Here is a 15,331-nt window from a genome sequence, read left to right as displayed (position 1 = left end):
GAGTGGCCTAGTTACAGTTTTGACTTAAATTGACTTGAGAATCTATGGCAAGACATGAAAATGGCTGTCTAGCAATGATCAACAACCAACTTGACAAAGCTTGAAGAGTTTCAAAAAAACATTGTACAATCCAGGTGTGCAAAGCTTTTAAAGACTCAAACAGCTGTAATCGCGCCAAAGCCAATTCTAACATGTATTGACCCAGGGGTGTGAATACTTATGTAAATGAGATATTTCTTTATTTAAATGAGATATTTCTGTGTTTTCAACTTGTCATTATGGGGTATTGTGTGTAGATGGGTGAGAGAATCCATTTTGAATTCAGGCCGTAACACAACACGTTTAGTAAGTCAAGGGGTATGAATACTTTCTAAAGGCACTGTGTTTGTGTACATGTCTGTGTCAATGTTCAGTACACAGTATTACATGTGTGGAACTAGTATATACATACGAGGACATGTGATTATCAGACATTGATTTGAAGTGTGGAGTATACAGTACATCAGAATTTTTTTTACATTGGTTTTGAATAAAACATTCTGCTCTGCTTTCAATAGTTGTGTTTGTTTTCACCAGTACACTAAACTATGGGGGTTTGAAATATTTTCACTTTTCGAGCGGCGACTAGTGTGGGCGGACTGTAGCTCGTAAATCGTGGAGTTGAGTTTAGTCGTCTAACCCGTTGGTTGCTCGATGTAGCCTAATCCTTTTTATTTCAATAACTTTTAATCCAGTCCTTTTATTCCATATTTTGTGAACTTTCACTCCACCCGCTACACATTGAACCTCTGATGCTTTGTTTGGCAAACATAAACAACAAGATATTTTAATATAATTTAGAAAAATACATTTCAGTGGTAGAATCTGCCTAAAATTCATATTTTCTTCCTCCCAAAAACAAATATTCACAAGTATTTGAATACTAATGTCTGTTCGGATATTTGAATATTCAAATAACCATGCACATCCCTACACTACACATAGGGATTATATTATCCACATTCTGAAGGGAAAATATGCTTCTTGCTTCACATGAATAGGCATTAAAAAAGCCAACTCTAACATCTATCAATATGCCTCCTCTCTCTCTCTCTCTGTCTTTCTCTCCTTTCTCTCTCTGTATCTCTCCCCTCTCTTTCCTATATCACTCTCTCCCTACACACAAGATAAGGACATTAATGACCCCCTTCCTTCCCTCTTGTCACAGTAATTAGCCACCCCCTCACACACATGAAGAACTAATATCACACACTGCTGCAGCTGTGCTCCCCCCACCACCACATACACACACAATTATGGAAAGTGACAGTGAGTGAAGGGAGATGAACTCGTGATGCTCGTAGTCAAAGAGTGCTGCTCAGACCACTGAGCCCACCACAGTTCAAAATGCTCTAGCTAGCCGGGAGAATACTTGACATCCACCCCTCATAAAGCCCCATCTTCCCCCACCAAACACCCCTCCATATCCCCATCTTCCCCCACCAAACACCCATCCCCCACCAAACACCCTTCCATATCCCCATCTTCCCCCACCAAACACCCCTCCATATCCCCCATCTCCCCCCACCAAACACCCCTCCATATCCCCCATCTCCCCCCACCAAACACCCCTCCATATCCCCCATCTCCCCCACCAAACACCCCTCCATATCCCCCATCTTCCCCCACCAAACACCCCTCCATATCCCCCATCTTCCCCACCAAACACCCCTCCATATCCCCATCTCCCCCACCAAACACCCTCCATATCCCCCATCTCCCCCACCAAACACCTCCATATCCCCCATCTCCCACCACCAAACACCCTCCATATCCCCATCTCCCACCACCAAACACCCCTCCATATCCCCCCATCTTCCCCACCAAACACCCCTCCATATCCCCCATCTTCCCCACCAAACACCCTCCATATCCCCCATCTTCCCCCACCAAACACCCCTCCATATCCCCATCTTCCCCCACCAAACACCCCTCCATATCCCCCATCTCCCACCACCCATCCATCTCCCCCGCTCCACACCCCTCATAGTTGATAAATAACAGTGCTACCATTAGTCATAACCATCCTAAAAGAGTGTCGAGTCAAGGTTTGAAATCAATAGGGAGTCTGTGAACTGAATCTATCTGCCCAGAACAAGATTTAGAACAGAGCTAAATTCAAAGTATGAAGAGGAATGGTAGAACTCTTAGCTTCTATTACAGATGATGTGTTCTCAGTTGGGTGAACTGGAGGTGCACTTCATGTTTGTTGGCCATATTGCCTTCATCCATACTATATTTTCAGATGAGAGGCAAGGAGAAGAGGCCTGTTGACCAGTGTTTCCCATTTTTGTTATAGACCCGGACAAGCACACCTGAATCAACGTGTCAACTAATCATCAAGCCCTCAATGAGTTGAATCAGGTGAGTTTGTCAAGGGTAACAACAAAAACGTGTGCTGTTGGGGATACTCAAGGACTGGAAATGGGAAACACTGCTTGTAGACGACTGAGAAGATTGTTATATGAAGGCAACAGGGAGGGAATCTTACCTTGAATAGAATAGATTTAGTCTTACCTCGTTGATGAGGAACTGTAGCTGGAGGACAGCGGCTCCACTTTCATGCTGGCTATAGCAGTCCACACCAGGCCGTCCCAGGCTGATGACATCACAGAGTCAAGGAAGCAACCAGGAAGTAGAATGCATTGGCATAGTACAGGACAATGTCTAGCGCACACATGCACATTTGCGCGCATTGGCAGACACAGAAAAATACACACACACGGTAGGATGCATTGGCGTAGGACAGGCCTGTCTAGCATGAGCAGGATGAGCAGGATAAAACATCAAACACGGAACCAACCAGTGGAGACTCCTCAGAGGAGGAAGGGGAGGACCATCCTCCTCAGAATTTCATAAAAATAAAAACAGTGAAACGTTAAAAAAGTTACACTTTTTAGATAAAACTATACTAAATATATTGTCACCAAATAATTGTTTTGTAATGAAGGTGTACAGTAGCCTCAACTGCACTCTGTAGGGTAGCACAATGGTGTAGCCGGGGGACAGCTAGTTTCCATTCTCCTCTTGGTACATTGACTTCAATATAAATACTAGGAGGCTCATGGTTCTCACCCCTTCCATATACTTACACAGTAGTTATGACAACTTCCGGAGGACGTCCTCTAACGTATCAGAGCTCTGGCAGCATGAACTGAAATGTTGTCCGCCCAATCAAAGGATAAGAAAATCAATCTAATACTGAAAGGATAAGCTTGAATGGCCATGCATCAAATGTGGTGAGTAGTGGACTCAAAGAGAGAGAAAGACAATAGTTGAACAGTTTTGAACTAATTAATTTCTTTAAAATAAAATATATATATATATATATAGAGAGAGAGAGAGAGAGAGAGAGAGAGAGAGAGAGAGAGAGAGAGAGAGAGAGAGAGAGAGAGAGAGAGAGAGAGAGAGAGAGAGAGAGAGAGAGAGAGAGAGAGAGAGAGAGAGAGAGAGAGAGAGAGAGAGAGAGAGAGAGAGAGAGAGAGAGAGAGAGAGAGAGAGAGATTTTGTTATATGCAGCTTGCTAGTTTCAAACACCTGGCTGAAACAGAGAGAGATGCTATGTTAGCTAGATGGCTATCCAACACTGTAACTCTTCCAAGTCAAGGTAAGCTTTTAGTTTTATGAATTTATTGCAATTGTGGCCCGCCGGTGTAAATGCTTGCTGACTGTACACTGCACTGCATGATTGTAGCGAGTTTAATAACACGTTAGCTCTAGTAGCTATGTTGACTATGACGTTAGCTAATACGGTGACCACAACGATGTAGGCTGTGTGTAGTGGTTATTGGTTATGATATGAAGGTTTGGCTTGGAAATATTTTTTTCCTGGTCACAGACAGCGAATGTGTTGTGCACTGAAGTCCACAAGCGAAGGGAAAAGGTGAGAGGAGGAGAGCATAGAGATGCGAAGAGGAATTATATGAGCAAAGTGATCAATGCTGTTTGTATGTGGCTGCTATGAAAGAGTGTGCAAGGCAAGAGTGTGCAAGGCGGTATTAAAGGTCGCCACCTTTATTACTCAAATTTTTTCTCTCGACCCGTGTGCACCTACGTTCTAAACGTTCAGTCATAGACTAGGTTGTATCAACCTCATGGTGGGTACAGGGAACATTCGAGAATCATGTAGTAGCCTAAACTGATCGGGGTTACATTGAGCAGGGTGAGCGGAATATGAATGACAGTCATCCGATATGCTGTAGGAGAAATAAGGACACGCTCATTAAAGAAAATACTGTCCTTTCTCATCTTAAACGGCACCGACCACCACCTGAACCTGCTGAATATTTAGAAATTATATAATAGTCGTAGGCTGCAGGGCAGGACACTGAAACATTATTCCTCCTGGTTAGGTGTAATAAAATGTGGAATGAAATGAACTCTCTAGGTGAGTAACACTCCTGTATTAAACACTGAACTCAGGAGTGAAGTGAATAAAGTACATTAGTGGTCTTGTAAAACCACACTTACACCCATTCTGTCCTCTCTTTCCCTTGGTAACATGGCTAACTTTCCAGAGTAGCTCTCTTAAACAATGAGTCATAGGACTGGAGAAACAGGAGGGGTGGAGTGTGTGTGTGTGTGGGGGGGACGCAACGGACACAAACAAAAATGTAATTGGATTTAGGTTCAAAGTTGGGTGGAAAAAAAAAAAAAAATTCCCTTACGTTGATGCCTTTTTGCAAATACAATCAGTTTTCTACTTTGATTCAACGTCATCATAATTGTATATATTTATTTTTGACACAGTTTCTGCCCACTGGGCTGTTATTGTTGTGGAAGTTCTCTCTCTCTGTGTCAAAAAGAACATGCCTGAGGGATGGAGTAATGAGGGGACCCCAGGAGAGGATATCAGGCCACTTTGAGACACACAGCCTGCATCCCAAATTGCGCCCTATTCCCTGTTTAGCGGTGGGGATGGACATAACATTTACATCTGCAGAACAATTATATCTCTATAAGAATCATATCTCCAGAGCAATCATGTTTCCAGAACAATTATATCTCAAAGCAAAGCAGATGATAGCCAAAAACAATTTCCCACATCCCAGTGGAAACCAAAGTGCTACACCCCCCCCCCCATACACACACTAATGAACGAGGCTAACCCAACCAGTGTTCAGCCAGTACAGTATGTTGATGTCCTGCTCTCTATCTGTTGTAGAACAGAGGTGTGTGGCTGTAGAGGCAGGGTTCTGGTTGACTACATAAGGCACATATGTCAGAGTCAAGGCCCGCGGGCCACATCCGGCCCGCGAGAAGGTTTTTTACGGCCCCTGGGATGATCTTGATTTATTATTAGAACCGGCCCGCAGACCGCAGCAAGCCGGCAGCCCGCAGATCTTTTACACGCACCAATACTACATTTCCCACAATGCAACGGTGACGCACCGAGCAGTAGGCTGCTTCATTTCAATATTTATTGGCACAGCAGTTGTCAGCATCACAGTAAAATTAACTTTCAGATACCCATCAAAAATGGCAAAACGGAAGGTGGACACTGAGAACCGGGGTTTCAAACAAGGTGGGAGTCGGAGTATTTGTTCACGGAGGTAGCTGGAAAACCTGTGTGTCTTCTGTGTGGAGAAAGTGTGGCGGTACTGAAAGAGTATAATCTGAGACGACATTATGAAACGAAACACGCGGACAAAAACAAGAATATGGACATGGAACAAAGGCTACAAAAGGCAGAGGAATTAAAACGAGGCCTCAAATCTCGACAGGCTCTGTTCAAAAAAGCCAAATCACAAGGCCAGGCTGCTGTCAAGGCCAGTTTTATTTTGGCAGAAGAGATCGCTAAATCAGCCCGGCCATTTACGGAGGGGGATTTCATCAAAAACTGCATGATTAAAGTTTGTGACGAAGTTTGCCCAGAAAAAAGGCAACTCTTTTTAAATGTGAGTCTGAGCAGAAACACCATTGCCGAGAGAGTAGACCAGTTGTCCATCAATCTAAAAGAGCAGCTTGTGAAAAAGGGAAAAGATTTCATTGCATATTCCTTGGCTGTGGATGAGAGCACCGACATTTCTGACATTGCCCAGTTGTCAATTTTCATCCGCGGAGTGGACTCCAGCCTAAGCGTGACAGAGGAGTTTTTGGCTTTACGTCCTATGCATGGCACAACTACGGGGCATGATTTGTATGAAGAGGTGTCAAGATGTGTAAATGAGATGGAGCTGCCTTGGGAAAAACTCGTGGGTTTGAAACCGACGGAGCACCTGCGATGTGTGGACACAGGAGCGGACTGGTGGCGAAGATACGGGAAAAGATGCAAGAGGAAAACGCGACAGGTGAGCTGACAGCTTATCATTGTATCATACACCAGGAAGCGTTGTGCGGTAAAGCCTTGAAAATGGAGCATGTAATGAGCATCATCACGCGCACAGTTAACTTTATCAGAGCCAAAGGTTTGAATCACCGCCAGTTCAAGGCATTTCTGACGGAGTTAGAAACGGAGCATGGTGATTTGCCTTATCACACAGAGGTGCGATGGCTAAGCCAGGGAAAGGTGCTTCAAAGATGTTTCGAGCTTCGTGAGGAGATTTGTCTGTTCTTGGACAGCAAAGGGAAAGACACAACACAACTCCGAGACGAAATGTTTCTGTGTGAAATGGCTTTTCTGTGTGACATTACGAGTCATCTGAATGCAATGAACTTGCAGCTGCAGGGTCGGGATCGTGTCATCTCTGATATGTACAGTACAGTGAAGGCATTTAAAACCAAACTGACTCTGTGGGAGACGCAGATGCGGAAAGAAAATTTGAGCCACTTTCCCAGCTGCCAGACCATGAAAGAGAAGCTCTCTACCAGTGCGTTCCCGAGCACACAGTTGGCTGATAAAATAGGTATGCTTGCCGCTGACTTTCGACGCCGATTTGCTGACTTTGAAGCACAAAAAGCAGGTTGGAACTGCTCGGTAACCCATTTGCTGTTGACGTGGAAAGCTCACCACCAAACCTCCAAATGGAGTTGATTGACCTCCAATGCAATGATGCACTGAGGGCAAAATATGCGGCAGTGGGTGCTGCGGAGTTCGCCCGTTTCCTCCCGACACAATGCCCCAGCTGCGCATCCAGGCTGCTCAAACGTTGTCTATGTTTGGCAGCACACCTGTGTGAACAACTGTTTTCTTTGATGAACTTGAACAAAACATCACACAGAAGTCGACTTACTGCTGAACACCTCCACTCAATTCTGAGGATTTCCTCAGCTCAGAGCCTTACCCCGAACATTGATGAACTTGTGGAAAAGATGGGACACCACCAAGTATCACCCTCAACCTCAAACAAGTGAACATTACTGTGCAATCACATATTTAGAGTTTTTACTCAGTTCAAGTTTAAAAGTTAAAGTTTAATATTTGTTTTCACTGCATGTTACTTCTCCTTAAACAAAGTGTTGTTTTTGATTAATAGATTTTTGCACTTTATTTTATTGTATTTCAATCCAATTATATTTTAAAAATATTTCAGTTGAGTGGATGATAGAAAATTGCTATTATTGTTTTTTTCTTTGAAGTAAATTTAGCCCACTTTTGCTAAAATAGAAAATATAGGCTACTGATGGTGCCTTGAATACCGGTTTCTTTCATTTAATGTTCATGTTATGGGGATTTTTATATAAAGGAAATTTGTCTTTTGTGTCTGTTGAAAATTAAAGATTACTGACAGAGCCATAAGAAAATATTGCTTTATTTATCTGATCATATTGGAATATATTTGTTAGGTTTTCAGTAGGTTCAATTAGGTTCACTAGACTATATGCGTCATTTAAAAAATTTTCAATGAACATTCGAACAGTCCGGCCCTCGGCTTGTAGCTAAATTTTTTATTTGGCCCTCCGTCCATTTGACTTTGACACCCCTGACATAAGGGGACAACACAAGGTGTCAGGACAGATACATCTGTGCCACAGGAGGTGTGCTACTGCTTTTTCAGCCACCTCACACACACAGACGCACGCACACACACACACACACACACCTCCGACAAGGTCATGGGACCTCTGTAATTTTACTCCCAGACACGATAAACAGTGTGATATAAAACAGATAAACATGTACGCAGCGTGCTTGTCAAACGTGCTGCTGCGAACACCACAGCAACAAGGTTGAGCAATTCGGAGTAAAATCGAGTGGACAGGGCCTTCCGTGCGCATGCATCCATGTTCAGCAGATGAAGAGTAGATGGCGAAAGAACTGTTTCCAGGCCCAGCCAATATATTAAGTACAACTGTGGCTGTCCACTTGAATTGAGATTGGCTGTGAATCTCTTTTTTCTCTCTAGTTAGGGAGGCACTTCTAATCAAAATCAATACTGCAGGTAATCACACTCCCAAAAGCCTTTAAACAAGCACATTTCAAGAACATTAGCAAGAACGGCCTCTTTTGTGTGTGTGTGTGTGTATGACTACCTTTGAAACGCAGTGTGTGTCTAGCTGTGTCAGCCTCTATGCTTCATGAGTATTCTCTATGCACATTATCACCAGTGAGGGAGCGTGCAAGGCATGCAGACAGGCGTGCTGTGCGTGGGGGGTCGGATGAGCAGGGCTCGTGGGCGGCGGGGGATCGGCAGAATTAACAATCCGTGACCGTCCCATTTCCCATTCGTTCCCCAGGAGGGAGGAGGTGGTTGATGAGAGGGAGAAGGGAGTGACAAGCGAGGGGGGACCGTAACTCATTCTTCTCATCCCTCTTTCCCTGGTGCCCTGTCTCCCACTCCTCCTTCTTTCCCTCCAGTCTCCCTCTCGCCGTAATGACTGGACAGCCACTGAACATGTTACATGCCACTGGAAGGTGTGACAAAACTCGGAACAATGACACGAGAAACACAACTCATGAAAACATTCTGGGACTTTTGCTCCGACCAGCGGCACCATGCCAAGGGGTTTGCATTTAGTTTTATGGAGGAGGAGAGAAGAGGGAGGGAAGGAAAGGAGAAAAGAGAGAGAAGGGAGGGTACGAGGGAAGAGAGAGAGAAGGGATGGTACGAGGGAAAGAGAGAGAAGGGAGGGAAAAGAGAGAGAAGGGATGGTACGAGGGAAAAGAGAGAGAAGGGAGGCTACGAGGGAAAAGAGAGAGAAGGGAGGGAAAATAGAGAGAAGGGAGGGAAAAGAGAGAGAAGGGAGGGTAGGAGGGAAAAGAGAGAGAAGGGAGGGTACGAGGGAAAAGAGAGAGAAGGGATGGTAGGAGGGAAAAGAGAGAGAAGGGAGGGAAAAGAGAGAGAAGGGATGGTACGAGGGAAAAGAGAGAGAAGGGATGGTAGGAGGGAAAAGAGAGAGAAGGGAGGGAAAAGAGAGAGAAGGGATGGTAGGAGGGAAAAGAGAGAGAAGGGATGGTAGGAGGGAAAAGAGAGAGAAGGGAGGGAAAAGAGAGAGAAGGGATGGTACGAGGGAAAAGAGAGAGAAGGGAGGGTAGGAGGGAAAAGAGAGAGAAGGGAGGTTAGGGGGAAAAGAGAGAGAAGGGAGGGTAGGAGGGAAAAGAGAGAGAAGGGAGGGTAGGAGGGAAAAGAGAGAGAAGGGATGGTAGGAGGAAAAAAAAGAGAGAGGGAAAAAGAGGATGGGGAGGGAAAAGAGAGAGAAGGGAGGGAAAAGAGAGAAAGGATGGTACGAGGGAAAAAAGAGAGAGGGAGGGAAAAGAGAGAGGAAAAAGAGAGAGAAGGGATGGTAGGAGGGAAAAGAGAGAGAAGGGAGGGAAAAGAGAGATAAGGGATGGTAGGAGGGGAAAGAGAGAGAAGGGGGGAAAAGAGAGAGAAGGGATGGTAGGAGGGAAAAGAGAGAGAAGGGATGGTAGGAGGAAAAGAGAGAGAAGGGATGGTAGGAGGGAAAAGAGAGAGAAGGGATGGTACGAGGGAAAAGAGAGAGAAGGGATGGTACGAGGGAAAAGAGAGAGAAGGGAGGGAAAAGAGAGAGAAGGGATGGTACGAGGGAAAAGAGAGAGAAGGGATGGTAGGAGGGAAAAGAGAGAGAAGGGAGGGAAAAGAGAGAGAAGGGATGGTACGAGGGAAAAGAGAGAGAAGGGAGGGTAGGAAGGAAAAGAGAGAGAAGGGAGGGAAAAGAGACAGAAGGGATGGTATGAGGGAAAAGAGAGAGAAGGGAGGGTAGGAGGGAAAAGAGAGAGAAGGGAGGGTAGGGGGAAAAGAGAGAGAAGGGAGGGTAGGAGGGAAAAGAGAGAGAAGGAAGGGTGGGAGGGAAAAGAGAGAGAAGGGGGAGGGTAGGGAGGGAAAAGAGAGAGAAGGGATGGTAGGAGGGAAAAGAGAGAGAAGGGATGGTACGAGGGAAAAGAGAGAGAAGGGAGGGAAAAGAGAGAGAAAGGGATGGTACGAGGGAAAAGAGAGAGAAGGGATGGTAAAGGGAAATAGAGGGAAAAGAGAGAGAAGGGAGGGAAAGAGAGATAAGGGATGGTAGGAGGGAAAAGAGAGAGAAGGGAGGGTATGAGGGAAAAGAGAGAGAAGGGATGGTATGAGGGAAAAGAGAGAGAAGGGAGGGAAAAGAGAGAGAAGGGATGGTATGAGGGAAAAGAGAGAGAAGGGAGGGAAAGAGAGATAAGGGATGGTAGGAGGGAAAAGAGAGAGAAGGGAGGGAAAAGAGAGAGAAGGGATGGTAGGAGGGAAAAGAGAGAGAAGGGATGGTAGGAGGGAAAAGAGAGAGAAGGGATGGTACGAGGGAAAAGAGAGAGAAGGGGTGGTACGAGGGAAAAGAGAGAGAAGGGAGGGAAAAGAGAGAGAAGGGATGGCACGAGTGAAAAGAGAGAGAAGGGATGGTAGGAGGGAAAAGAGAGAGAAGCGGGGGAAAAGAGAGAGAAGGGATGGTACGAGGGAAAAGAGAGAGTAGGGATGGTAAGAGGGAAAAGAGAGAGAAGGGAGGGAAAAGAGAGAGAAGGGAGGGTACGAGGGAAAAGAGAGAGAAGGGAGGGAAAAGAGAGAGAAGGGATGGTATGAGGGAAAAGAGAGAGAAGAGATGGTACGAGGGAAAAGAGAGAGAAGGGAGGGAAAAGAGAGAGAAGGGTTGGTATGAGGGAAAAGAGAGAGAAGGGATGGTACGAGGGAAATGAGAGAGAAGGGATGGTACGAGGGAAAAGACAGAGAAGGGATGGTAGGAGGGAAAAGAGAGAGAAGGGATGGTATGAGGGAAAAGAGAGAGAAGGGATGGTATGAGGGAAAAGAGAGAGAAGGGATAGTATGAGGGAAAAGACAGAGAAGGGATGGTATGAGGGAAAAGAGAGAGAAGGGAGGGTAGGAGGGAAAAGAGAGAGAAGGGAGGGTAGGAGGGAAAAGAGAGAGAAGGGATGGTAGGAGGGAAAAGAGAGAGAAGGGAGGGTAGGAGGGAAAAGAGAGAGAAGGGAGGGTAGGAGGGAAAAGAGAGAGAAGGGAGGGTAGGGGGGAAAAGAGAGAGAAGGGAGGGTAGGAGGGAAAAGAGAGAGAGGGAAGGGTAGGAGGGAAAAGAGAGAGAAGGGATGGTAGGAGGGAAAAGAGAGAGAAGGGAGGGAAAAGAGAGAGAAGGGATGGTACGAGGGAAAAGAGAGAGAAGGGAGGGTAGGAGGGAAAAGAGAGAGAAGGGAGGGTAGGAGGGAAAAGAGAGAGAAGGGAGGGTAGGGGGAAAAGAGAGAGAAGGGAGGGTAGGAGGGAAAAGAGAGAGAAGGAAGGGTGGGAGGGAAAAGAGAGAGAAGGGAGGGTAGGAGGGAAAGAGAGAGAAGGGATGGTACGAGGGAAAAGAGAGAGAAGGGATGGTACGAGGGAAAAGAGAGAGAAGGGAGGGAAAAGAGAGAGAAAGGATGGTACGAGGGAAAAGAGAGAGAAGGGATGGTATAAGGGAAAAGAGAGAGAAGGGAGGGAAAGAGAGATAAGGGATGGTAGGAGGGAAAAGAGAGAGAAGGGAGGGTATGAGGGAAAAGAGAGAGAAGGGATGGTATGAGGGAAAAGAGAGAGAAGGGATAGTATGAGGGAAAAGACAGAGAAGGGATGGTATGAGGGAAAAGAGAGAGAAGGGAGGGTAGGAGGGAAAAGAGAGAGAAGGGATGGTATGAGGGAAAAGAGAGAGAAGGGAGGGTAGGAGGGAAAGAGAGAGAAGGGAGGGTAGGAGGGAAAAGAGAGAGAAGGGAGGGTAGGGGGGAAAAGAGAGAGAAGGGAGGGTAGGAGGGAAAAGAGAGAGAGGGAAGGGTAGGAGGGAAAAGAGAGAGAAGGGATGGGGATGGAAAAAAGAGAGAGAAGGGAGGGAAAAGAGAGAGAAGGGAGGGAAAAGAGAGAGAAGGGATGGTACGAGGGAAAAGAGAGAGAAGGGAGGGTAGGAGGGAAAAGAGAGAGAAGGGAGGGTAGGAGGGAAAAGAGAGAGAAGGGAGGGTAGGGGGAAAAGAGAGAGAAGGGAGGGTAGGAGGGAAAAGAGAGAGAAGGAAGGGTGGGAGGGAAAAGAGAGAGAAGGGAGGGTAGGAGGGAAAAGAGAGAGAAGGGATGGTACGAGGGAAAAGAGAGAGAAGGGATGGTACGAGGGAAAAGAGAGAGAAGGGAGGGAAAAGAGAGAGAAAGGATGGTACGAGGGAAAAGAGAGAGAAGGGATGGTATAAGGGAAAAGAGAGAGAAGGGAGGGAAAGAGAGATAAGGGATGGTAGGAGGGAAAAGAGAGAGAAGGGAGGGTATGAGGGAAAAGAGAGAGAAGGGATGGTATGAGGGAAAAGAGAGAGAAGGGAGGGAAAAGAGAGAGAAGGGATGGTATGAGGGAAAAGAGAGAGAAGGGAGGGAAAGAGAGATAAGGGATGGTAGGAGGGAAAAGAGAGAGAAGGGAGGGAAAAGAGAGAGAAGGGATGGTAGGAGGGAAAAGAGAGAGAAGGGATGGTAGGAGGGAAAAGAGAGAGAAGGGATGGTACGAGGGAAAAGAGAGAGAAGGGATGGTATGAGGGAAAAGAGAGAGAGGGAGGGAGGGGAAAAGAGAGAGAAGGGATGGCACGAGGAAAAGAGAGAGAAGGGATGGTAGGAGGGAAAAAGAGAGAGAAGCGGGGGAAAAGAGAGAGAAGGGATGGTACGAGGGAAAAGAGAGAGTAGGGATGGTAAGAGGGAAAAGAGAGAGAAGGGAGGGAAAAGAGAGAGAAGGGAGGGTACGAGGGAAAAGAGAGAGAAGGGAGGGAAAAGAGAGAGAAGGGATGGTATGAGGGAAAAGAGAGAGAAGAGATGGTACGAGGGAAAAGAGAGAGAAGGGATGGTACGAGGGAAAAGAGAGAGAAGGGAGGGAAAAGAGAGAGAAGGGTTGGTATGAGGGAAAAGAGAGAGAAGGGATGGTACGAGGGAAATGAGAGAGAAGGGATGGTACGAGGGAAAAGACAGAGAAGGGATGGTAGGAGGGAAAAGAGAGAGAAGGGATGGTATGAGGGAAAAGAGAGAGAAGGGATGGGATGAGGGAAAAGAGAGAGAAGGGATAGTATGAGGGAAAAGACAGAGAAGGGATGGTATGAGGGAAAAGAGAGAGAAGGGATGGTATGAGGGAAAAGAGAGAGAAGGGAGGGTAGGAGGGAAAGAGAGAGAGAGAGGGAGGGAAAAGAGAGAGAAGGGAGGGTAGGGGAAAAAGAAGAAGGAGGGTAGGAGGGAAAAGAGAGAGGGAGGGTAGGAGGGAAAAGAGAGAGAGGGAGGGTAGGAGGGAAAAGGGTAGGAGGGAAAAGAGAGAGAAGGGATGGTAGGAGGGAAAAGAGAGAGAAGGGAGGGTAGGAGGGGAAAAGAGAGAGAAGGGAGGGTAGGAGGGAAAAGAGAGAGAAGGGAGGGTAGGGGGGAAAAGAGAGAGAAGGGAGGGTAGGAGGGAAAAAGAGAGAGAGGGAAGGGTAGGAGGAAAAGAGAGAGAAGGGATGGTAGGAGGGAAAAGAGAGGGAGAAGGAAGGGTAGGAGGGAAAAGAGAGAGAAGGGAGGGAAAAAGAGAGAGAAGGGATGGTACGAGGGAAAAGAGAGAGAAGGGAGGGTAGGAGGGAAAAAGAGAGAGAAGAGAAGGGAGGGTAGGAGGGAAAAGAGAGAGAAGGGAGGGTAGGAGGGAAAGAGAGAAGGGAAAGGAAGGGAAGGAGGGAAAAGAGAGAGAAGGGAGGGTAGGAGGGAAAAGAGAGGGAGAAGGGATGGAGGGAGGGAAAAGAGAGAGAAGGGAGGGAAAAGAGAGAGAAAGGATGGTAGGAGGGAAAAAGAGAGAGAAGGGAGGGTATGAGGGAAAAGAGAGAGAAGGGATGGTACGAGGGAAAAGAGAGAGAAGGGAGGGAAAAGAGAGAGAAAGGATGGTACGAGGGAAAAGAGAGAGAAGGGAGGGTATGAGGGAAAAGAGAGAAGGGATGGTATGAGGGAAAAGAGAGAGAAGGGAGGGAAAAGAGAGAGAAGGGATGGAAAAGAGAGAGAAAGGATGGTACGAGGGAAAAGAGAGAGAAGGGAGGGTATGAGGGAAAAGAGAGAGAAGGGATGGTATGAGGGAAAAGAGAGAGAAGGGAGGGAAAGAGAGAGAAGGGAGGGAAAAGAGAGAGAAAGGATGGTACGAGGGAAAAGAGAGAGAAGGGAGGGTATGAGGGAAAAGAGAGAGAAGGGATGGTATGAGGGAAAAGAGAGAGAAGGGAGGGAAAAGAGAGAGAAGGGATGGTAGGAGGGAAAAGAGAGAGAAGGGATGGTAGGAGGGAAAAGAGAGAGAAGGGATGGTAGGAGGGAAAAGAGAGAGAAGGGATGGTACGAGGGAAAAGAGAGAGAAGGGAGGGAGGAGGGAAAGAGAGAGAAGGGATGGTACGAGGGAAAAAAAGAGAGAGAAGGGAGGGTACTGAGGGAAAAGAGAGAGAAGGGATGGTAGAGGGAAAAAAGAGAGAAGGAGGGAGGGAAAAGAGAGAGAAGGGATGGTACGAGGGAAAAGAGAGAGAAGGGAGGGTAGGAGGGAAAAAAGAGAGAGAAGGGAGGGGAAAAGAGACAGAAGGGATGGTATGAGGGAAAAGAGAGAGAAGGGAGGGTAGGAGGGGAAAGAGAGAGAAGGGAGGGTAGGAGGGAAAAGAGAGAGAAGGGAGGGTAGGGGGGAAAAGAGAGAGAAGGGAGGGTAGGAGGGAAAAGAGAGAGAAGGAAGGGTAGGAGGGAAAAAAGAGAGAGAAAAAAGGAGGGGAGGAGGGAAAAAGAGAGAGAAGGGATGGTACGAGGGAAAAAAGAGAGAAGGGAGGGTAGGAGGGAAAAGAGAGAGAAGGGAGGGTAGGGGAAAAGAGAGAGAAGGGAGGGTAGGAGGGAAAAGAGAGAGAAGGAAGGGTGGGAGGAAAAAGAGAGAGAAGGGAGGGTAGGAGGGAAAAGAGAGAGAAGGGATGGTACGAGGGAAA

The 15,331-nt window shown here is 46.7% G+C and overlaps 1 protein-coding gene across 12 annotated transcripts in view; it reads right to left on the bottom strand.

The window, feature by feature from the left end:
- The window catches only part of stxbp5l (syntaxin binding protein 5L), a 258,352-nt gene that overhangs the window by 132,025 nt on the left and 110,996 nt on the right, over positions 1-15,331 (bottom strand). For all 12 annotated transcript variants that reach the window (XM_052522027.1, XM_052522030.1, XM_052522028.1 and 9 more), the window contains one exon: positions 2,557-2,638. In XM_052522027.1, coding sequence (XP_052377987.1) covers positions 2,557-2,638 — 82 coding nt within the window. The remainder of the gene's footprint in view (positions 1-2,556; positions 2,639-15,331) is intronic.

This window comes from Oncorhynchus keta, chromosome 7 (assembly GCF_023373465.1).
Source record: "Oncorhynchus keta strain PuntledgeMale-10-30-2019 chromosome 7, Oket_V2, whole genome shotgun sequence".
Taxonomy (NCBI): domain Eukaryota; kingdom Metazoa; phylum Chordata; class Actinopteri; order Salmoniformes; family Salmonidae; genus Oncorhynchus; species Oncorhynchus keta.
The sequence above is the reverse complement of the archived record's forward strand: the minus strand, read 5'-3'. Positions and strand labels throughout refer to the sequence as shown.